Genomic DNA, 25305 nt, shown 5'->3' with positions numbered 1-25305 from the left:
GATCTAGGCTCAGACAAACTGGTCATGGGTTGGTGACCCTGGACAGGTCACCTAGCTTTTGTCAATTCTAATTTCTTCAACTTTAAAGTATGACTAATTGTACCCAGCTCCCATTGGTGAGGATAAAATGAGATAATATTTGTAAAATACTTTGTAAATTTTAAAGTGACAAATTCTAGTTACTATTATTATTATATCATTATTTTTGTGAACTTATATGAGATTAAATCAATATATTAAAGATTCAGAATACATAAACCTTCACAAGGAAGGAGGAGCAAGAAATCTCAGTGTTCATCATTTATACATATCTGTTCTTCTGATAGGAAAAAGGCACTTTGGCTGGAAGTCACTTGTTCATAGTTTCACTGGATACCCCCAAACCTTGGCTCACTGGGAGGGACATTTTGACTGATTTCAAACAGACTGACCATGGTATATTTATAGTTCCAAATGAAAACCAGGTGATAGGGGAAATTTCCTGCTGTGGAGTCTCAAGATAGGATTTTCCCCCATGGCTCTGGAATTCATTCCCAATTCCCTTCCCAATCCTGCCAAATCTGTTGGCCTTCTGGGCTGGGTTGGGCTTGGTCTCATTTTTGCAACCTGGACCTTGCTTTCGCCTGCCAAGTGGGAAGGGGAGACATGGGAGAACTTTAAATAGATGATTTTTAAATGTGGAGGAGGAATCTTTTTACTCATCCTTGGAAGCCTTGGTCCTGAGGAGGGAGGGTGGGCTTCATAATTGAATGAGCCAGGTTAAATAGAGGAAACTGGGCAAAGGCTTTCTTTTCAATCCCTGGAGCCAGCATCCCTGCATCTTATACCATAGTAATCATAACAAACAATCTCCCCACATTGCAGAGGAGCAGACTCTGTAATACAAAACCATTACAGCCTGACCCATGGAATGCTAAGTGGCGACTGAAGCATTTCGCTTGCAACCTTAGCATCCAAGTAGTCTTAATTAACGACCTTGATGTGTGCAATAGGTCAGAGTGCTCTAGGCTTGATTGACCAGGCCAGAAGGATGCCAGTCATTGAATGAAAATTATCACTAGCCCAGGATTCACATGAGAAGCAGAGAGAATAAGAGATGGACAGCCCAGAGGCTCCTCAGAGTTGAAGCCAGAGTAATATGGCAAGAGCAATGAACCTAGAGGCAGAAGACTTAGTTTCACCCCCTTTTGCTGTTACTTCTCTATTTTCATGTTATCTTGCACAAATAGCTCAACCTTGATGAGCCTTAGTTTCTTCATCTGAAAAGTACAGATGATAATAATCTTTTACCTACATCAGAGGCTATATAAATGAACTCTAAAGCATTCCATAAATGTAAACTATTATTGACTTCTCAAAACCCCTCATTTTACACAAAAGAAAACTGAGGCTCAGATTAGTTAATTTACTTTCCCTAGGATCTTTGAAGCAAATCCTTTTTTTCTAGGCTGCCTCTTTTAATTTATTTTTTTATGATTTTCTTTGTATTTTTCCCAATTACATGTAATCAAAAATTTTAGTATATATATATATATATATTTTTTAATTTTGAGCTCCAAATTCTCTCCCTTCCTCTCTTGTCCCTTTCTTGAGAAGGCAAGTAATAAATCATACATGTAGAGTCATTAGCAATTTCAACATTTCAATGACTTGGACACCTGGTTTTGAAATCAGAAATACATGGGGTCAAGACCTGCTTTTGATAGATACTGGCAGTGATCTTAGGCAAATCATTTCACTTTTGTAGTACTCCAAACAAATTTCAAAGACTATATTAGAAGGTGTCAACTGATCGATAGAAGGGAATTCCTATAGCAATGAAATCATAGCTCTTATCCAAATTATTTAAGGCACTATGTGAAGTCCTAGGGTTAGCTTTTGTAATAAAATTGTGCCATCTTTAAAAAAGAAGTTGCTCTTTGGTCTATTGTATAATACTGAAAGAAGAAAAAATAAAAGATAGGACTGCAAAGAAAAAAAAGAAACAACTTTCGTCATTTGGAAAATGATATTAAAATGCTAGATTTCAGTAGACAGAGATAAGTATAATACTGAGGAGGAAATCTGAGGAGGGATCCAGTATTGACAAGAGGCTTCAAGGAGGGCGTAACTGAACTGATCCTGGGAGAAGTCAAAGATTGTCAGGGATAGAGACAGGAATGAAGATATGGGGTGAGCTTCAGTAAATGCATGGGGGAGCTACCAGACAGAAAGTTGAATTTGATAGTCTGGTTGAGTTGAAATATTTATGAAGGGGAATAGCATGGATAAAGTTGGCTATGTAGGCAACAAGGTGGCATTAGATATAGAGCTCAGGGTCTGAAATGTGGAACATTCATATTCATCAGTTCAATTCTGGCCTCAGACATTTACTAGCTGTATGACCCTGAACAAGTCGTTTTACCTTGCTTGCCTCAGTTTCCTTAACAATAAAAGTAAGTTGGAGAAGAAAAATGGCAAAGTACTCCCAGCATCTTTGCCAAGAATACCCCAGTTGGGGTCATGAAAAGTCAGATACTACTATAATGACTGAACAACATCAAAATATAGGTAAGCTTAAAGAGTCTTAAAACCTAGGCAGACCTAAGATTATTACCCAAACCTCTAGATTCAGAACCAGTGTTCTGCTCACTATAACTGAATACCTTTGAATACTTTCAGAGAAAAGCCCTTTGCAGGTTGGGCTATGAAAGTTAAACAAATATACACATTAGTTGATCCATGTCACATAATTCTGGTCACAGAAGGATAAAACTTGCTGCAAAGGTTAAAATGTGGCAGAAACAAACGTGAAGACAGAATTCTATTACAGGCCTTCAGAGAAAGTGGCTGTACAACTTGGAATTGAATTCTTAGTTGAGAATGAATAACAAGTTATATGTTGATTCTCATTGATTATTATTGCACTCTGAGAAGACTGAAATATTTTCATGATTTTAAACACCTGGGTTTCAAGTAATGGAACTCTTCAAATCTTGCCTTGGTGTTTTGGTTGATTATTCGTGGTTTCTACATTAGTTCACTATTCAAAATACTTATAATTCAGAATCTTTTACTCCTGAGGCAAAATGAGTTTTTTCTAAAATTCAGAGATTTGTGGCCATATGTAGTATACTCTACAGTTGGACTTAATAAATGAGTCAGTTGGATGACAAATCATAAGGTCTTTTCATAAGTATTTTGATTGCTTGTTGGGTGACTTCCTGTTTCTCTAAGCATCAATTTCCTCATTTCTAAAAGGAAGAGTTTGGACTTTATGATTTCTTTTCTTTTTTAAACATTTTAAGTTTATGGCATTAAACATTTTCTTAGCAGTATATATTTTTTTAAAAACTTGATTACCCATGAAATTACAAATCTATTATGTATTTTAATTCCTTTTATTTAAAGTTAGCATATAATTTTTTTTCATTTTCCCCCCTTTTTCCTCTTCCATTCCCCCCCCCCTTTCCCTCTCCCCTAGATAGATGGACTATCTGATTCCAAAAAACTCTTTCTACACTATAGATCCAGGAAAAGATCTGTGATCTTTGAACTCATGCATCACAGAGACCCTAAAGGGCAGATATATGAAAGGTTTATAACAGATGGGTCATTAGCTAGTTTTGCCTAAAGAAGACTAAGGCTTCTAATTAACCAATCCAGGAATTGCATAGTAGAGTGGAAAAGTATCTAGCTCTAACATCAGAAGACCCGAGTTCAAGTATTACCTCTGATACCTACTACATGGATTACATTGAGCAAATCACTTAATCTCTCTGGGTCTCATTTGCAAAATGAGAGGGTTGGACTAAATGGTTTCCAGAACTGAATGGTTTTCTAAAACTGAAAGGGACCTTGGAAGCCATTTAGTTTTTATGACCCAATTTCTGAGAAAAACTAGAGCCTTCAAATGTTACTATTGGAATAGGGATGGGAGAACTGACCCCCAAACTAGGGAGACCTGGGTTCAATTCTTTACTGATATACATTAACTGTATGATCCTGAGCAAGTCAATTAACTTTTCAGTTAATTAGCTCAAGATAACTCTATAAGAACAAAGGTTACAGAAAAATGTCAACTTGACTTGGTAGAGACAGTTTTCTCACCAAGGAGTTCTCTGTACTAACAAAATTATAGATCTAGTCCCTATGCTTTAACCAGTAATAATTTCTCAATGCAATTAATCAATTAATAGGGATTATAGAATGCTTACTATGTGTAGAAGACTGGGGGAGATATAATCTCTAATTTCCAAGGCAGTCACATTTCAGGGTAGGACATATACTGCTCTTGGGAATTAGAAGCTTTGGGTTTGAATTCTAATTCATTCTTTGCCCAAGATATGACTTTGGACAAGTTCATCACTTTCCTAAGCCTCAATTTTCTATGAAATAGATAGTAAAAACTCATTACCCTCATTTTATGGACAAGAAAATGAAGGCTCAAATGATTACACTTGACTCAATCATGGTTATTCTACTAGAAGTAATAGACACAACAGCTGAACCCAAGCCACACATCACAGACCTGTGCTCTATCCACCATGTCACATTTTGCCTGGAGAAGAGGAACTAAGTATTAGACTTCTTCATACCCATCATGGCAGGTATGGTGGGTATTCATTCCTCTCTATCACAGTATCTTTTCAAGCTGGAATACTAGGCTCTTAGATCAAAAGGGGCCTTGAATGCTGGTGAATGATGGGCAGTTTCACTAATATAATCTAACATTCCAATTTCTGAATTGCATCAGGATCACAAACTTTCTCTCTATCAATGCAATTCTTCCATTCTATAAATTAGGTGGGTGAGGGTCATCATCATTACCCTGACCAAGAGACAACCAGTGTCCTAGATCATGGAGAGGACCCAGTGCCAGATTACTAAATAAGGGGTGGAGCAATCGCTGAGGCCAGCGTCACATGACTTTATCAGATCTCTCCTACATATCCCAGAGGTTACAAAGGATTGTTTTCTTAAAAATGAAGATAAAAGCTTTTGGATAGATCATGGGGTCTCTTGGTTCTTTAAGAATGATTGCTAAGAGTTTAAAACTCTCATTCACTTCATTTCTATTGGTTTCTTTTTGCTTATGAACTGTCACCATTCCCCATCAGAGACAAACCAATGAACCCATAACTCATTTTTTTTTTCAAAGAGGGACTTGATATACTGTGATATAACAGTAAAAACACTGGCCTGAAATTCAGGGAATTGGTTACCTTGGAAAGAGTTCCTTTTTCTTTCTGGGATTCTTCATCTCTGAAGTACTGGGGAGATGAACCAGATGACCAGATGAAACTCCCAATTTAAAATCTGTGATCCCCAATGATCCCCAATTTTCTTTCAATTCTGATATTCTCTTATATGTTTCATATTCTATGGGGGCAGCTAAGTGGTACAGTGAATAATGTGTTGTACCTAGAGTCAGGAAGATCTAATTCCAAATTTAGCCTTAGACTAAGTTTTTTTAGCTTATTAACTGTGTGATTCTTCTTGTTTTGGTGGTGGAGTTTAAGTTGTTTCAGCCAAATTTGACTCTTTGTGAAGCCATTTGGAGTTATCTTGTCAAAAAAATAGCGGAGTAGTTTTCCATTTCCTTCTGTAGATCATTTTAAGAGATGAGGAAACTGAGGCAAACAGGGTTAAATGACTTGCCCAGGGGCATATAACCACTAAGTGTTTGAGGTCAAATTTGAACTCAGGTATTCCTGAGTGCTCTATCCACTCTGCCTCCTAGCTATCTCTGTATGACTCTGCACTCATGTCTTAACTTGTTTGCCTTAGTTTCCTCAACTGTGAAAATGGAGATAATGACAGTCATTATATCCCATGACTGATTGGAAAATAAAATTAAATAATACTTGGAAAGTGCTTGCTTTTGCATAGTAGGTGGTCCAGAGAAGGTACTATATAAATGCCAGTTATGATTATTATTTATTATTATTAAAGACTTCCATTTCTTTGCATTCTTTTTCTAAAGTTCCTTCCAACTACAGCACTCTATAGTCTAAGATTTCTTTCAGCTGTAACATTCTAAGTTCTATATTCTAAGACCCCTTCCTGGTCTGATATTCTTCTGAATGTTCTAGCTCTGACAGTCCATGTTCTAGTAACGTTCTCAGATCTAAACCTGTATGCTTATCTGTGCATATTTCTTTGAATTAGAAATAAACAAAGGGTTTAGATGAAATGATGTCTAAGATTACTTCGATTTAATTAATGATGCTGTCTCAAGCATTGTGGGGCCAATACTATATGGGGAATGACTAGAGATGGAGAAAGGGAAATTTAGGTAGTACACTATCAGGAATATGTGCGCCTTTATAGAGAAGATACAGGAATGTCTATCCCTTAAATGAAAGACATGTGGGACACGTTCATGTCCTATAATAATAATTGGCAAGAGAAAGACATCACCATGGTAATTATAAATTGTTTTTTAGAAGGTGTTTGACATTTACATTTCCTGAAATAGCTCAAGGCATGAGAAGCAACCACAGAATCATAAAATAATGGAGTTGGAATGGGCTTTAGAAGCAAATTAATCAAATTCACCAAATGTGAATAGAGGGTACTATGTTCTAGGAGCTAGAGGAGATGCAACATTGAGGTAAGGCTGTCTCTGTCTTCATGGAGCTAACTAGAATTTTAGGAGGGGAATCTGACATATACAACAGACAGCTATCATGTATAACATTATCGATGAGTGAATTAAAGTGATGCAGAACCAAGTATTCTCTATATGCTCCAAGAAGGAGTCATTTAAATTGGGTTTAAGGGATGGGTGGAGAATCAGCAGAGAAAAAGACAAAGCTTAGAATATGAGACTGAAAAGAGGTCTCAAAGTTCAAACTTCTAATTTTGCATATGAAATGAAAATGAATCCTAGGGAGGTATTTGAACTTAAAGTCACACAGAATTTATCTGAGAGGATGCCTTCTTGGCTTTCCATTTTACCTCTTTAAGCTATTACAACTAAAATAAATCATGCTGTAAGCTTTTGCATTTTATTGTTTATTCATTATTTATCATAGCTTTGGGATCGGGAAATCTCGGTTTAAATTCCAAATCTGACACTTCCGAGTTTCATGACTCTGGGTGAGCCATTATTACTATAATTATTATCATTATTATATTCTATATTATTATCATTGTTATTAATAACCAAATAGCTTTTATTACATAGTAGTGTAAGGCTTGCAAAGTGCTTATATATGGTATTTCACTTGATTCTCACAACAACCCTAAGAATACTTATTGTTCCCATTTTACAAATGAGAAAACTGAGGCAAACAGAAGTTAGTTGTCTTGTCCAGGGTCTCACAGGTAATAAGCAAGTAGGATTTGAACTCAAGGTTTCTAGACACGAAGTTTAGTCAATTCACTACACCACCTAGCAGCCATCTCTGAACTTAAACATCCTCTTCTGTAAAGTGGAGAATCATTGCTCTCACAAGGTCATTGGGAGGATGATATTGGGAAGCTTTGAAATGACATAAAGAAGTGAGCCATTGTTATCATTCCATTTCTTTCCCATCCCTTGCATATTTTTGCTTTGTTCCTTTCTTATTGATATCTCCATCACTTGGTTTTCTTTTTTTTAATTAAACTTGCAGTAGAGAATATCATTTCCTGACCACCGAGGGACAGATATTAATCCTTATTCTGGCATCCAAAAGCTCCTCAGTGAATCAAGATTAAAGCTGAAGTCTTCTCATTTGCTGGCTGACATCTTGCCTCCAGGTTTCTCCATCAGCCATTGCCATCCTTGACTGGGAAGCTCTCAGCTAATCCTAGTGACAAATGCTATGAGAAGATCTAAGATGCAGTCATGCTGACCCTTTCATTTCATTTGCCAAAAATGGAGGGAGGGAAGGAGAGAGGGGGAGAGAGAGAGGGAGAGGGGGGGAGAGAGAGAGAGAGAGAGAGAGAGAGAGAGAGAGAGAGAGAGAGAGAGAGAGAGGAGAGAGAGGAGAGAGAGGAGAGAGAGAGAGAGAGAAAAATGGAAGGCTGGAGGGAAGAAGAGAGATGAGAGAAAAAAGATGGTAGAGGAGGAGGAACATGGGGGGGAGAAGGAAAGGACCCTTCATTTACTCACCTGCTCCCATGATCAGACCAGGTGCTGTGTCCTTGGTATGCACAGTGCCTGAAACATATGGATTGTCTGCCCATCGGAGGTGAAGGTGAAGATGACAGTCAGGCTTGGGGGATAAGAAAATAAAAGAAAAGATTTTATTTTGGTCATACCAAATTCAGTAATGACTAGAAAAAGTCATAGTTGACATTTTCATAGACTTGTGAATTCTACAAAACAAACCCATTTCAATCTCAAATAATATTATGAGGTAAATACTACAGGTATCATCACCATTTTACAGATGAAGCTAAGGTTGAGAGAGTTTCAATTACTTGTCCATGATCACATAGCTAGTAAGTAACAGTGGTAATATTTGAAAACAAGTGTTCCTTAATCTTAGTTCCAGTATCCTCACCACTCTTCCATGCTATCCATGATGCTGATAATAGTAACACACCTTCTACAATATTTAATGATCTAAAATTTCATCAGGTATGGATGTCCCTCCACCAAAGCAGATTAAATTCCATCTACGGTTTAATGAATAGTTTAAAGAACTGTATTGCTAAATAAAATCTGTTCCCTAATGAGCCTCCCTATGCTTAGCTAGACTGGTTGTTAAATAAAAGACATATGGTCCATCACTTGGTCCATGTTCAAAGTCTTTCCAGTATGGAAGGATTTAACAGATCTAAGATCACAGCATATTGACTATGAGAGCCCACACTTAAAGGTTAATAGAATCATAAACTGAGAGCTACAAGGGACCTTAGAGGCCAGTGAGTCCATCCCCATTTTTTTTAAATTTTATTTTATTTTTGCAAGGCAGTGGGGTTAAGTGACATAGCTAGGTAATTATTAAGTGTCTGAGGTCAGATTTGAACTCAGGTACTCCTGACTCCAGCAATGATGCTCTATCCACTTATACCACCTAGCTGCACCCCCACCCCAACTTTTTTACAGATGAAATTTGAGACCCAGAGAACTGAAGAGTTTTCCAGGGATATGTAGTAAATGTCATCAACAAATGTGGATACAAGTCTTCATGACTAGGAACCTTGCACTCTGTCTACTGTAACTTGCTATTTGGAAACAATGAGATTTTAGCAGCTGAATTTGTATATAATAAAAGCAACTCTCATTTATACAATCTTTACAATTACAAAGACTTTGCAATTGTCCTATCATTTACCCTCACCATTGGGAAGAATAAGTATTATTAGAACTATTTTTCCAATGAGTAAACTGAGGCCCAGGAACTTGAAGAAATTTACCCAGGTTTACATAATTAGTATGTAGATAGCTAAATAGATAGCTGTTTCTTTTCCCAGATGGCTCCCAGTTATTTTGGGGTCTAGTAAGATTGACAGTAACAATCCATATAGTAATACTACTTGACAAATTTAAAATAAAATAAAATCGTCAAAGGAATTCAGAAGGAACTCACAGAATTTTTCTCTTTTTTTCTTTTCTTTTCTTTCTATTTAGTATTCCCCCTCCCCAGTTCATGTAAAAACAATATTTAACATTCATTTTTAAAACTTTGAGTTCCAAATTCTCTTTCTTCCTCCTCCCCCACCCCATCTCATTGAGAAAATAAGCAATTTGATACAGGTTATAAATATTTAGCCATGCAAAATACTTCCATAATAGTCATGTTATGAAAGAGAATATAAGAACTTTGCCCTAAAAAAAGAGAAACCTCAAGAAAAATAAAGTTAAAAAGCTATATCACAGTATTTTTTAAAAAGAGATTTTCAGAATTATTTTGGAGTACTTGAAAGCAGATCTCCATAAAGGTCTCCTGTATAAATTGTGTCCTATTAGTATAGGACAGAATTAAATAAACTTAAAAAGAAACTTAATTTGTAATCAGAAGACTTGAGCTTGAACCCTGACTTATGCTCATGTGCATGGAACAAACATATGTAGGACAAACCACTTAACTTATCTGGTTCTCATGTATGAAATAAAAGACTTGATCATCTCTAAAGTTCCTTCTATCTTTAACATTGTGTTCTAGGTCCTGGAGCCCATTTCAGCTTTAACATTGTATATTATGATTCCAGCTCAGACCCCATATTCTCTATTCTAGGGTCCCTTCTAGCTTAGACATTCTATATTCTCATTCCAAAGTCCCTTCCTAACTCTAATATTCTATCTTCTTTGTCTTAAGGTTTTCCCACCTCTGACAATATGTTTTTTATCCTAAGTTTCTTCTCAATTCTGACATTTAATGATCTTATGAGATCTATTGCTTATATACAGATGGTTAATGATCCACTGTCAACCTTTTCTTCTTAGATTTGAATTTTCATAGAGATCTTATATATAAAACTACCATTTTACATATTTGAACAGGCCATTCCTTAGTCACTGTATGAAGAACAAAACTATGATTTGTAATATTTCTAAGATGTGAAAGTTGTTGGAAAGACCCTCTGTAAATTTCCTAATGGGGTTAGTTTTCTTGTTATAGAAACATAGGAGCCAGAAAACATCACCATAAGGAAATAAGAGATACCTTTTTTCCTTCTGGAAATTACCAGATTTTACTTCTATTTGTATTTCCAGTGTTTAGTATTTGGTACATAGTAATTAACTAATAAAAACTTATTGACTGTGTACAAAGGAAGCCAATTATATTGAAATACTGTTTATATAAATATCAAGGTTAAGTGACTTGCCCAAGGTCACACTGCTAGTACGTGTTACCTGTTTGAGGTTGTATTTAAACTTAAGGATTGGTGCTTTGTTCACTGCACCACCTAGCTGCCATCATCACCATCATCATCACCATCACCACCATCATATATACATATATCAAATATACATAAATGATAAAAACGATGATTATAATGATCATCATTATAATCATCGTTTTTATCATTTATGTATATTTGTATATATCTATATCTATATCTATAGCTTTCTCTCTCTCTCTCATTTTATATGCATATATATGTGTTCACAGGTTCACAGATACCTGGTTAATTATTCCAGCCCTAGATGATTCAACTGGTTATCAGGACTCTATTTCTAGCCCTGACTATTCCACAGTCACTGGGCTCAGTTCTGCCTTACTTTCCCCAGGAGCAAATAGGGGATTATAATACCCACCTTAATAAATACACCAAGTCACTGTGGGAATAAAAAGGGAATGATATTTTTATAAAATTTCTGAGCCAGAAAAAAGCCATTAAACTAAAGAATTATTCCTATGATTCTTATTTTAATCTTTCTGGTAACTTATTATAACATGACTGTTTTTACAGTCTATGCCAACAAAAGATGAGTCTTTACAGGTCCTAGTTAGCTGGAAAAGTTTTCAGAGAGGAACCTGAGAATTTAACTGGCACTCTCAAGGAATGAGACTACTAGCTAAGTATGAAAAATGTATGAGAAGGCTGGCCACTGGACAATGATTGATTGATTTCTTGCTTCCTTACTTTTATAATAATAAAGTTATTGTTGCTAACTTATTTTAGTGATGCCTGACTCTTTGTGATCTCATTTGACCTACAGGAGTAGTTTGTCATTTCCTTCTTCACTATATTTTTACACATGAGGAAATAGAGGCAAACAGTTATGTGACTTGCCCATGGTCATATATCTAATAAATGTCTGAGGGCAGATTTAAACTCAGGATGGTGAGTCTTATTAACTTCAGACCCAGCATTCTATCTACAGTACTACCTAGCTTCTCCCCCAAATTAGTAATGTATAAAAAAGCATTCATTTTTGAGGAAGAGGACCTTGAATATAAATTCTAGGATTCAAATTTCAGTTCTTCTTACTATTTGTAAGATTTTGGTCAAATTGCTCTTTTCTATTCTAAATCCTATGATTCTATAAATGCCTGAGGACTGCTTAAGAGCTAGAGGAAATGTTGATTATTGATTAAATTTTTGTTAATTGATTTTTGTTAAATTGCTGATAATTTATTAAATCATAGTTTCTTAAAGTCTGGGATATTATCATCACTCAGATTGTAATGTTTTCTTATATTTGGTTCAGTTTATCTTATTCTGAAATCCTATTCTCAACCTCATGGAGAGAGCATATTATCACTTTTTAAAAATACATATTTTAAAATACATACATACACATATGTATTTTAGACTTCACTCTTCACTCTTGATGGTGGTTCTGACTGTTGAGAAAACAGACAGGCTGGGTTTCCTGGTGTATTCCTCTCTTCTTTCTCTATCCTTATCTCCCTCTCTTACCCTCCCACCTTTGGTACTTCCTCCCCATACATCCCAGAAACAGCAGAAAGTGGCCCTGATCCAAACAGAGAAGTCTATGTTGAGATCTCAATTTACAAAATGCATTCCCGGAGGGTCTCCAAACCCGGTTTGTATCCACAGAGCTCAGAGTACAGCAAGGGAAGTGATTGTTCCCACATGTTGGTGCTCCCATTTGTTGGGAGCACAGAGAGCTTATGGGATCACATAGGAAAGTCAAAAAACAAGGAATGCTAGTTAATTGTTTACGTCCTTCTGTTAAATCAACCACTTAATACTGAGGGAGTAAAGAGCTTTTACTAAATCATAAAAATGGTACAAAAATACATTCCAGCATGAAATTTTTATCAGTATATCCATTTACTTTTACTTCCTTTCTTCCATCCTTCCTTCCCTCCTTCCCTCTTTTCCTCCTTCCCTCCCTCCCTTCCTTCCTTTTTCCCTTCCTCCCTCCCTCCCTCCCTCCCTCCCTCCCTTCCTTCCTTCCTTCCTTCCTTCCTTCCTTCCTTCCTTCCTTCCTTCCTTCCTTCCTTCCTTCCTTCCTCATTCTCATCAACAAAACTGTAGGATATTGTCAAGATCAAAATTCTGATAGCTAAAAAAATATATGATTCTTATGACAAAACTTTTAACATACTGATGTAAATACACAGAGAGCTCATTAAGCAACCTTGAGTATTAAAAAGACATAAATTGGGAGCAGCTAGGTGGCACAGTCGATAGAACACTGGTCCTGGAGTCAGGAGGACCTGAGTTCAAATATGACCTCAGACAATAATTGCCTAGCTGTGTGTTCTTGGGCAAGTCACTCTGAACCCTGTTGCCTTTAGTAATTAAATTTTTTTTAAATTGATATAAATCTAAAAAATAAAAAAGCCTCTGAGTTCTCAAGCATACACTTCATGTGATGGGTACAGCTTCAGAACAAGCATTATATTAGAATTGGATATAGGAATATATCTGAAAATCCTTCTCATTACAGACAAGTTTTACTGAGACACTGAACATTTGTCCTTAAGGATAGTACCAAGTACTACCACAGGACACTGGATACCCGAGGGAAGCATATGCAAATATCTTTCTAGGTATTTTTTTGATAATTATCACACTGAGAAAAAAAACACAGAGATATACACATGTTAGGGAAATTTCTCCTTGTTAACTTCAGATAATGTTGTAGCACTTTTTCCATATTCTAAGTCATCTGTAGTCTCTATCCATCTCTCTCTCTCTCTCTCTCTCTCTCTCTCTCTCTCTCTCTCTCTCTCCCCTCCCCTCCCCTCCCCTCTCCTCTCCTCTCCTCCCCTCTCCTCTCCTCCCCTCTCCTCTCCTCCCCTCCCCTCCCCTCCCCTCTCCTCTCCTCCCCTCCCCTCCCCTCCCCTCTCCCTCTCCTCTCCTCTCCTCTCCTCTCCTCTCCTCTCCTCTCCTCTCCTCTCTCTCTCTCTCCTCTTTTCTCCATTTCCTCTTACTCTCCTTTTTTCTCCCTCTATACTCTCTCTCTCCATTATCTCTCTGTCTCTCCCCTTTCTGTTTCTTTCTCTCTTTCCTTCTCCATTCCTCTTCCTTCTGTCTCCCTTTCAGCACAATCATCTCTGCTTATCTCTGCCATCTTTACAATTTGAGAGAAATGATTATTAAATAACATATTACTAGCAAGATCCCTGACCTTTTGCCAAAATTTACCCCACCTAGATTATTTTATCTAGGTGGAATTGTTGCTCCAACCAATTAGAAAACTTAATGAAGAATTTAATCTAAGGTAAATTCCAGCCCATTGTTTTTCCTACTCAGGTAGATTTGGGGAGTGAGAGGTGGGGGAGATCCTTTGACAAGATTGTCCAAGGCCTGGTGTAATTTGGAAGTAAATGACATAATCAAAGTCATATTCTGCATCCCCCTTAGTAAAATAGGTCCATTTCTCATTATAATATTCAATCTCATCAATTATTAACCAATCAGAATTGATTGCCATCCTTTTGAATACCCACTCTTCTAAGAATAAATAAGCATTTGAGTGGATTCCATGAAAGATCTTTGGCATTTGAGAGTTTCACTGGTCCCTTTTATTAATTATATGCTAGCATGATTAATAAAATGACTAATTATACAGAAATTTTCTCTCAAATTTTTTATATATCACAAATCTAAATAATGCTTCTATTCTACCTACGTAACAATGCTAGAAAGTTAGTACTCTAAGCCTTAAGGTGTTACTGACATAAAAGTTGATACTCTTTTATTTCAACTAGTCCATTTAACTATGCATTTTTTATGTTTCAGAAGTGGAGTGTCATAGTTAATTATCGGGGCAGTTATAATTACAATTGCCATAATTATCTCAGTAAAATGTTTATCATTATTTATTAAATATTTTAATATTTCAAAAGAATTCAAAATGAGGTAGCTACGCTAGATGACACTGGAGATCTAATTCTAAATCCTTTAAATTTAGATTATAAACATACTTGCTGCAATAGTTTCTATTTGCACAGTTTTTTATTAACAAGAAGCAAAAATGAGAGTTTGTAGAGCACATAACATATTAACAATTTTATCCAACCATCCTAACCACCTATTGTAGTTGGCAGAGATGATAACCCTAGTTTTACATATGAGGAAACAGAGGCCTAAAGGCTTGGAATGATTTTTTAAAAGATAATCCAGCTAATATGTGGCAGAATAAAAACTTGAGGCTATGACTTCTGATGCAGTGTGCTTGCCACCACACCATACACAGATGGCCAATTTTCAAAGAATTGGGATGTAATAAAATATACTTGGCAACAAAATGACACCAAATGTAATTGAATCTTTCTTTGATGATTGAGAAGGCATTTCAAATTCCTGAATAGCCTCAGGGTCATCATTATGAACAATTATCAATTGTACCAGAGAGGTTGAGAAGTGCCAGTCAGCGGAGCTACAGTTGATTAAATAACCAACTAACCGAATTTAGCCTGTATACTTGAGTGTGAATATAAGTTTCTCATGGAAGAAAAAATAATACCTAAAGGAAAGAAATCCCTTCCAGCCCTTCTCCAGTTATCCAAAGTTGGAAAGAATATCTTTGATGCTTTACAGAGCAAAATGAAGCCCTATTCTCTAAGTATTTCCTTGCATCTTTCCATCCAGCCACATGGTTACTCTTGGGCTGTTTGAGCTGTTTCCAATTTCTGAGTTCTGATGATTAAGGGTATCCCACTGTTTCCTCCACAGTGGAGAGGAACACAGCAAGGCCTTCCAAAGTGTCAGACTCCAAAATTGGATACAGTTCAACAGTCCAGAAGAACAACATTAAAAAATGATTAACTACCTCTGAGAATGAGGACCTGAAATGAAGCAACTCACAAGTATTCATGATCAGGGTGGACAAAGAAAATATGGATAAGTAGGTGATAATGTAGAAGTATGGAAATGCTGTTCTATTCCTGTCTTCCATCAGAACCTTCTACCAGCTGTGAATAATTATGTCATAGAATTCATAGATTTTGAGAACTGAAAGGCTTCTTACTGATAATCAAATTCAGCCTACTTATACAATGAATGAAGAAACTAAGACCCAAGGAGAGGAAATGCCTTGTCCAGGGTCATCAAAAAGTTAGTGAGTGGCAGATCAAGAATTAGATGTACTGATTTCAAGGTCTCCAGGTCCCTTTCTCAATATGATTAAATCCAAATCACTTAACCTGTCACTCAAGATCCTCCCATAACCTGGTCTCAATTTACCTTTCCAAATTTTTCACCCACTATATTCCAAACTCAAATATTCTAATCTCAAAGTATTTCTTGTGTCTTAGAGTCTCTTGAAATTCTGGTGAGGCCTATAAACCCCTTCTCAAAATCATGCTTTGTTTTTTAACTTAAAAACTGAAGAAAATGCTAAATTTGACTTAATAATTAGTGAAAATAAAGATGTATTTTTTCTTTCGAAAATGTTTGACCATTCTTGAAATCTATTCATGAACTTTCAGGGTAATACTCTAAACAAAATGCTTTCCTCATTCATCTTCCTAAGGAGCTCCATCAGTGCTATCATTCTATATGCCCCTCCTACCCTAAAGTTTGGAATGTCAACTCTTCTCAATTTTATCTTAATCTCTAAGATAGAGATCAAACCCCACCTCCCCTACACAAAGCCTTCCTGGACCAGCTTGACTTGAAGCATAAAATGAGAAGTGTGGGGCTCAATAATTTTTAAAGACTTAGTGAGTCATCCTATGTTCTAAAATCCTTTCCAGTTCTACTATCCTATGTTCTAAAGTTCTATCCAGTTCTAGCATTCTGTAGGCTAAAGTCCTTTCCAGTTCAAACACTATTATCTAAAGTCCTTTCCAACTCTAATATCCTATGTTTCAAAGTCCTTTCCAACCCCACATCCCATGTTCTAAAGTTTTGTTCAGATATAGCATCCAGTGTTCTAAAGTCCTCTCCAGCTTTAACATCCCATGTCCCAAAGTCCTTTTCAGCTCTAACATCCAGTATTCTAAAACCAGCTCTAACATCCCATGTTCCTAAGTCCCTTTTGGCTCTAACATTCAATGTTCTAAAATCCCTTCCAACTCTTATCCTATGTTCTAAAGTTCTGTTCAGATATAGCTTCCAGTGTTCTAAGATCCTGTCCAGCTCTAACATTCAATGTTCCAAAGTTCCTTTAAGCTCTAACATTCAATGTTCTAAAGTCCCTTCCAACTCTTATCCTATGTTCTAAAGTTCTATTCAGGTATAGCACCCAATGTTCTAAAGTCCTCTCCAGCTCTAACATCCCATGTTCCTAAATCCCTTTTGGCTCTAACATTCAATGTTCTAAAGTCCCTTCCAACTCTTATCCTGTTCTAAAGTTCTATTCAAATAGAGCTTCCAGTGTTCTAAGATCCTGTCCAGCTCTAACATTCAATGGTCTGAAGTCCCTTCCAACTTGAACATCCATATGTTATAGAGTCCTATTGAGTTCTAACATACTAAATTCTTAATTTCAATCCAGTTCCAACATCCTATGTTCTAAAGTCCCTTCCAGCTCTAATATTCTATGTTCTAAGGTCCCTTTGAGCTCTAGCATCCTATGTTTGAAAGTACCTTTCATATAAGATCAGACTATATTTGCAGTACTAGGTTAAGAATAATAACAAGGTGACATTTATTTTGCAGAGAGAAGACTGGTTAAGAGAATAAAGATGTTTTTGCCTGGAGGAGACATTGTGGGGCTGGGATAGCTGTCTTTAAGTATTTGAAGGATTGTCTTGTGGGATATGAATTCCCTTGTTGTTAAGCCTAGAGGGAAGAACTAAGAGAAATAATATCCTAATAATTAGCATTACCTAAAAGTGGAATGGAACGTCTCAAGAGGTAGAGGGGAGTTTTCTCTCCTAGAAGATCTGAGTTTAGATTAATACTCTGGGAGAATATTGTGGAGGAGATTTCTGTTCAAGAAGTGATTGAGGGGGGCGGAGCCAAGATGACAAGAAGGGATCCAGTCTTAGGAGCTCTCTGATAAAACTCATAAGCTAAGGACTCTAACTAAACTTTCGAGAGACAGAACCCACAAAGGGACCCAGTGAGGCAGTTCTCCTACTCAAGGTAACCTGGAAAAGAGCAGAGAGGCTCTGCTCCCTGGGGTCGGAGGGGCGGCCCGCCAGAGCCAAAGAACTTCAGCCTCCCAGAGGCAGCCCCAGGGCACTGGGAGCCTCAGCTCACAGCAGTGGGGGAGTCTCCTGAACTGCACTCTGGGGAGCACTGGGCACAAAGTGGGGGAGCAGCAGGGGACCTCTGCCAGAGGGAGCACATGGAGCCCAGCCCTCAGGGCACACAGGGAGCAGCTTGGTCTTTTTGCAGCCCAGACCAGGAAACAGAAGCAGGCAGAGCCAGGAAGCAGGAGCCCCCAGGGCATGAGCCCATTGAGCTGAGGGAGGGGAGTGAAGAGAGACTGCTGAGCTCTGTCCTCTGCCCCTGGAACAGGACTCTGGGGCTCTGACCACATTCAGATCCTGATCCCAGTCTAGACCCCCCCATAGAACAACAGGGCCTCCCCACCTCGGCCCCGTGGCAGAGGGGGGCGCTTATGGTCATTCACAGACCAGGAGGGAGGACAGAGCCTCACACACTGAGACCCTTGTGGGAGTGTCCCAAAAGCTCAGGAAGCACCCCCAAAAAACAGGCTTAGGCTGGGAAAATGAGCAAGCAGAGAAATAAGAGAAAGACTATTGAGAAATATTTTGCAAATGAGCCCAAGAAGGATCAAAATACTCAGTCTGAAGATGAGCAAGCACAAGCTCCTGCATCTAAAGACTCCAAGAAAAACAGAAATTGGGCTCAGGCTATGAGAGAGCTCAAAAAAGACTTTGAAAACCAGAAATCAGGAATCAATACTTCAAAACCAAAAAAATGAAAAATTAGAAGAAAATGTGAAATATCTCATTGAAAAAACAACTGATATGAAAAACAAACTTAGGAAAGATAATTTAAAAATTATTGGAATACCTGAAAGTCATGATCAGGAAAAGAGCCTTGACATCATTTTCAAAGAATTACTACAGGAAAATTACCCTGATATTCTAGAAGCAGAGGGCAAAATAGAAATGGAGAGAATCCACCGATCCCCCCAAGAAAGAGATCCCAAAAAACCAACCCCTAGGAATATTACAGCCAAGTTCCAGAACTCCCAAGTCAAAGAGAAAATATTACAAGCAGCCAGAAGGACACAGTTCAAATACTGTGGAGCTGCAGTCAGGATCACACAAGACTTAGCAGCAACTACACTGGAAGCTCGTAGGGCTTGGAATACAATATACCAGAAGGTGAAAGAACTTAGAATGCAGCCAAGAATGAACTACCCAGCAAAGCTGAATGTCCTCTTCCAGGGAAAAAGATGGATTTTCAATGAATCAGGGGAATTTCAAATGTTCCTTTTGGAATGGCCAGAGCTGAACAGAAGGTTTGATCTTCAGATTCAGGACTCAGGTGAAGCATGGAGATTGGAGGAGAGGGGGGGAAATATGAGGGACTTAATGAGGATGAACTGCATGTATAGAAAAATGATACTGATAATATTCATATGAACCTCAGTTAATAGAGCAGGTAGAGGGAGCTTTTATAGTTGAAGCACAGGAGAAAGCTGAATTCGAAGATAAAATATGGTATAAAAATGGAGTCAATAGAAAAAAAGGGAAATGGAATGGGAGAAAGAAAAAGGAGAGGGGGGGAATAGTCCAAGATATTTCACAGAATAAGATTTTTTTTTTATTACAACGAGCTATTGCAATGATATGGAAGGGGGGAGGCAAGGAGGAATGAGGGAACCTTTGCTCTCATCAAAGATGGCTAGGAGAGGAAACAGCAAATATACTCAATGGGGTATAGACATCTGGAGTAAGAAGGAGGAGGAAGCAGGGGGAAGGGGTGGGGATGTGAATAAAGGAGGAGAGGATGGACCATGGGGGGAGAGTGGTCAGATGTAACACATTTTCTTTTTTACTTCTTGCAAGGGGCTGGGATTGGAAGGCCTGCCCATGACCATAGGGCCAGGTGGATTCTGGGCCTAAGGGGTGGTATGGGGGCTCAGGGCTTCTTGGCCCCAGGACCAGGGATCTGTCTGCTGCGCCACTTAGCGACCTTACAGCACAGTCAGAGTGAAAGGAGAAAGACAATATAGTACATGGTAGTGGAGAAATAAGAAAGGGGGGAGTTGTGATCAGCAATGGCAACGTTGGAAAAATATGGAAGTAACTTTTGTGATGGACTTATCATAAAGAGTGTGAGCCACCCGTGACAGAGCTGTTGGTGTTGGAACAAAGACTGAAGCACATTTTTTGTTATTATTATTTGGGGGAGGGTGCAGGGCAAGTGGGGCTGGGTGGCCTGCCTGGGGCCACATAGGGGGTGATCTTTGGGTGTCTGGGGCCTGATTCGGACCCAGGTGCTCCCAGCTCAAGGACCAATGCTCTGTCTGCCACCCAGCCACCTCTACTATTATTACTATTTTATTTTATTTTGGGTCTTTTTTTTTTCTTCTTTTTGGTTTTTGCAGGGCATTGGGGATTTGGTGGCTTGCATGTCACATGGCTGGGTGATTGTTGGGTTTACGAGGCTGGATATGGACTTGGGTGCTCGTGGCTCCAGGGCTGGTGCTTCGTCCATTGCACCACCTGGCCATACCTACAATTATTACTATTATTTTTTTTAATTTTAATTTTTTTTTCTCTCTCCTTTACTTTTTTCGCACAAGCAAGTCTATCTATATTCATGGGGGGGGTATTTTGTTTACTTGTAAACAAGAATATTTTACATTAATGTAAAAAAACATTTGTACAAAATGAGAATAAAAAATAAATTAAAAAAAAAGAAGTGATTGAAACTCATGGGTTACAAAGACTGTTCTAGTGTAGTCATTCTATGTCCCAAGGTTCTTTCTAGCTCTAATATTCTATAGGTCCTCCTGAATGCATTAGAACTTACTATGTCTATCACTTATTCAGCTCATTCTATGTTTTCTTGTATCATTTCTTGTATTGAAATTATCATGTGATATTTTCACATGTGTAAATTTGAGCTACTTTAGGGTAGATTCATTTTTATCGTTGTATTCCCCAGAGCCTAGCGAAGTACCTTAATAAATGTTAATTAAATATATACATTTTGTTTCACCTTCCTGGACTGATTTGTGAATTCCGCTATACCTCATTCACTAACCTCTGAGTAAAATACTAAAGTTAAGAGAATCCATGATCAAGTGTGTCAGCATATCCCACCCACCTTGGTTTATCCCATCCACTCCATCACTTCCAGGGAGTGGAAATAAGGAGAGGGGAAAGGTCTGAACACTTCTCAAATTGACTAATTAGATAATTTGTTGTATAGACCTAATCATTAACATTGCTCATGAATAAAGCAAAAGCCACCAGATGGCATTAATAGTGAGGCTGCTTAAGGAGAATATGATGAAGTTAACATTTAAGAGACTCTCTGATAAGTCTGAAAAATAGAATTATAGATTCACTGAATATCAGAGGGAGAAGGGATCACAGTGTCTACGTATCTAATCTATACCAAAAAGGAACCTTAGAATTTACAATGTTAGAGTTCAAAGGATCTTTTGAGCACAGATTATTAGATCTAGGAAAGATATTAGATGACAATAAAAAACATTTTAGTTGGAAAAAACCTTTAGAGATCATCACTTAGTTTGGCATCCATATTTTGCAGATTGTAAAACTGAGGCCTAGACTGTGAGGAAGTGACTTTTTTGGTCTTTTTTTTTTTTTTAGAAGGGGAGGGAGTGACTTTCTTAGAGCTAATTATACTCTGCAAAACTTAAAGTACTCCATAAATGTTATCTATTTGTAGCAGAGGCAGGTTCTAAGCTGGGGTTAATTGATCTCAACCACAGGGTTCATTCCAGTGCAACAAAATGCCTTTATATAGATTCTGAATAATGAAACTGTCCCTATTATTACTAAATTGGAATGTCAGAATTTTCAGTTGACTTCTCAATACTATTTTTATTTTGGTATCATTTTACATTGCTAAACTATCTTTCTGGGGGAAAGTAAAAAAATACTTTATATAACTTATTCACTAAACAGTAATTAATTTGATATTAAACTATTAATATTTATAATAAAATTCAGTTTAGGAAACAGAAGATATTATCTGAAAAAACAACTTAGATATACTAGACCTTCCATTTGCAGATTAGGAGAAACTGATATTTAGGCAAGATAAATGGCTTGTGTAAGGTCTCATAACTAGTGAGTGGGAGAACTAGGGATCTAAATGAATCTCCTGGTTCCTGATTCAAGGATCTCATCATTACTCCCCACTCTAACTAGGTTAGTTCCTTGTTCAAAATCCCTCAAGGGTCTCCAATAGCTTATGGGATGAAGTTCAAATTTTTTAGCCCGGCATTTTCAGTCATCCAGTCTGTTTAAACTCAATTTTCACTGCTGTCAAATTAGCATAGAAACAAGGGCCACTAAACTTTATATAAAGATCCTTAAGGGCCACCTATTGACTTAATAAAAAACAGAATAGAGGGTGCTCATTAGTGTGATCTTATCTGCCATGTTGGGACATTGCATTTGACATCTCCTTTTGCCTAATTGGGTCCAATAAGATTATTTATTCTACTGAACACATTTCCCGCTTGTCTACTTCTGTGCTTTCTTACCTTGATTCTTATGCTCACTCTACCCTGTTCTCTCTCATCTCCATTGTTGAGATCCTACTCGACCAAAGCCCAACTTAATTTCCTTCATCCATTCAGCAGTGGCCTCTCCCTCCTCTAAACTGCTATGCTAAACTCTCCTACTCGAATGTCACTTACTCTCTTATATTTTGCACTGTAGTCATACATCTATAACTATGACCTAGCTCTCTGCCTAGATTTTAATTGCTTTGAGGGCTGGGGTCATTTTGGCTCTGGAAAGAAATAAAATACCATCTCTGCTACTGAATCTGGGATTAAAGTCCCGGCTTTGCCTAACAGTGTATCCTTAGGCAAATTACTCTCCCTTATTAGGAGTTATAGTCATCCTCCATCAAATAAATGGCACAGATTTTCATGATCTCTAAAGCTTCTTACACCTTGAAAAACCCATGAGCCCGAGAAAGAATCTTGTACAGGCTCTCTGTGTTGGTGTTGGATAAAGTCTGAGAGCAGCACCAATACCTTTTCTGTGGGGGAAGGTGATATATGGCCTAGTTTCTTCCATTCTGACCCTATCAATCAGGGCATCATTTGCTGTACTGTTATGGGAGTATTTAATCTTGGTAAGCTTGATTTACTACCCAAGCTTAGAATAATTACTAACATTCTGTCTCCTGTAATTATTAGACTACTGGGCCCTTTCACCATACAAAGGTCAGGAAAAGCCCTGGGCAAAAATCTTTAGTCTTCAGGAGCTCACATACACACCTCCCCTTCTGTTGCCCTTTCTTCTTTCCCTAGGCACACCTAGGGTACTGATACAACCGGCTAATAGCCAAGTTCTTTCCTCTTATTTGTGACCCATACTAGGTCTACACTGCTTGATATTGCTCCGTGATCTGTCCTTGTCCCTGAATTCTGTTAAATGGAGGCTCTGCTCTCTACTAAACTGCTGAAAGCGGAGGATGTTTTAATGAGTTGCCTTTCAGAGAATGTATTTGCATTTTAAGAGAATGATGGAACCTCACTAGAATGGGGTAGAAAGGATCCTGGGTTCTCTCAAACACTACACTAAAATCCTGGAGTGATACCAAAGGATACATTCTCAGGAAAGTCATCTGTCATGACCTGGTGGGAATGGTCAGTTTTTTAGTCTTGGAAAGTTTCATTGGCTATTGCATCACAGAGGGTTTGTGATCCGAATCAATACTGTACCAAGATGATATCAGGAATCCTTTGAGGTTTGAATCTGAGTCAGAAGAGACATTAAAGTGTGACTCCCTAACATTTATTAGAAGGGCACTCATTGCTTTCCAAAGTATTGCATTCCACTCACATTTATCTGTCATTATTAGGAGATTTTCCCTAATACTGAGCAGATTTTTTTCTCACTTCCAAGTTTTGCCCTTTGAGGAAAAGTATTTTAATTACCCCTCCTGGAGACAATGACTTAGTAATGATATAACGCATTTTGGGTGAGTTAGTAAAGTTATTTTGTCCAAGGATTTTAATGTCCCTAAATTATTGTCCAATGTGGCTTGGGGTGAGGTGGGAGGCTCTGCTTCCATCCACTGATGAAATCATAGTTCCATGAATGTTGATTCAATTATACATTTAACATTTAGTACAGGCTAGTCCCTGAGTGAGAGTCAAAGGTGAATAGCATTAGTCCCTATCCCACTCAGAGCATAATGAGTGGAGATAAGATCATAAAAAGATAAAATGTTTATTGTGCATATATTATGCCCAAAATATTAACAATAGCTAGCATTTTCATAGCTCTTTAAGGTTTGAAAAATGCTTTATACAAATTATCTTTTGTGTAACAGCAGCTATCTCCTCTTCCCTTCTATCATTCTTCCTGCTTCTAGTGCAGCCCTCAGTCATTATCCTGGGAAGCTTGGGGATATGCAGCCTGGCAACTACTTCTGTGGGAGGTACAGTCATAGCTTCTGAGGTCTCAGAAAGGAAAATTTTCATCACCAAAATTGTTGGCATAGTCAAATGCTTCATTATTGATGTGGCATGAATTTTTGAGTATAAATGATTATGGGAGATGCATTACTATCTACTTTGCTGCTGCATCCCCAAAGATCATGGGACCCATCCATCTGACTTGGAGCTGAAACATGTTTCACCCCTTTAAGAATGTGAACTAGGGGCAGCTAGGTGGCACAATGGATAGAGTACCAGCCCTGGAGTCAGGACTACCTGAGTTCAAATTTGACCTCAAACACTTAATAATTACCTAGCTGTGTGGCCTTGGGCAAGCCACTTAACTCCATTTGCCTTGCAAAAACCTAAAAAAAAGTGAACTCTGTGAGAGCTTGGCCTGTTTTCCTTTTCTTCGCATGTCCCTGGCACTTTGAGTAATGTTCCCTAATGGTTAAGTACTTAATAAATTTTATTTTTCCTTTTTTCATCCATTTATTTTATATGTTGATTCTATTGGAAGAATATAAGCTCCTTGAAGACAAGCACAGCATAATTTTTTCCTTTGTATTGTCAAAGTAAAATTTTGTCAAAATTATATTTCTGACAAAAAGTTGATTTTCTTAGCTATTAAGGAGGAATGGAATGTATCTTCCTTTGGACTTGTCCTGCCCTCCCTGTACTAGAATCCAGTATTGTATAAGGATGATTGTCTTTGGTGAGATTTTATAGGATCTACTAGAATGGTCTCCAGGGAGGTTTAATGTTTTCCTCTATTCTTATTCATATTTACACTGATCCTCCCAGCCCCATCCCCGCCACTTGCTGCTTTATAAGTATCCTGATCTCCCTCTGCTCATGGATAGATGACCTCCACCTATAGGTTTACAGCAAATCCTAGAAGATAAAACTTCACCTCTATCCTG

At 37.7% G+C, this 25305-nt stretch overlaps 1 protein-coding gene across 3 annotated transcripts in view; it reads right to left on the bottom strand.

The window, feature by feature from the left end:
* SORCS2 (sortilin related VPS10 domain containing receptor 2) overlaps nt 1-25305 on the bottom strand; it is a 1216578-nt gene that overhangs the window by 148837 nt on the left and 1042436 nt on the right. For all 3 annotated transcript variants that reach the window (XM_074229834.1, XM_074229835.1, XM_074229836.1), the window contains exon 11: nt 8084-8186. In XM_074229834.1, the coding sequence (XP_074085935.1) occupies nt 8084-8186 (103 nt within the window). The remainder of the gene's footprint in view (nt 1-8083; nt 8187-25305) is intronic.

The sequence above is a fragment of the Macrotis lagotis genome, chromosome 3 (genome assembly GCF_037893015.1).
Source record: "Macrotis lagotis isolate mMagLag1 chromosome 3, bilby.v1.9.chrom.fasta, whole genome shotgun sequence".
NCBI classification, from domain to species: domain Eukaryota; kingdom Metazoa; phylum Chordata; class Mammalia; order Peramelemorphia; family Peramelidae; genus Macrotis; species Macrotis lagotis.
Note: the sequence above shows the minus strand (reverse complement) of the source record. Positions and strands in the feature narration are given on the sequence as shown.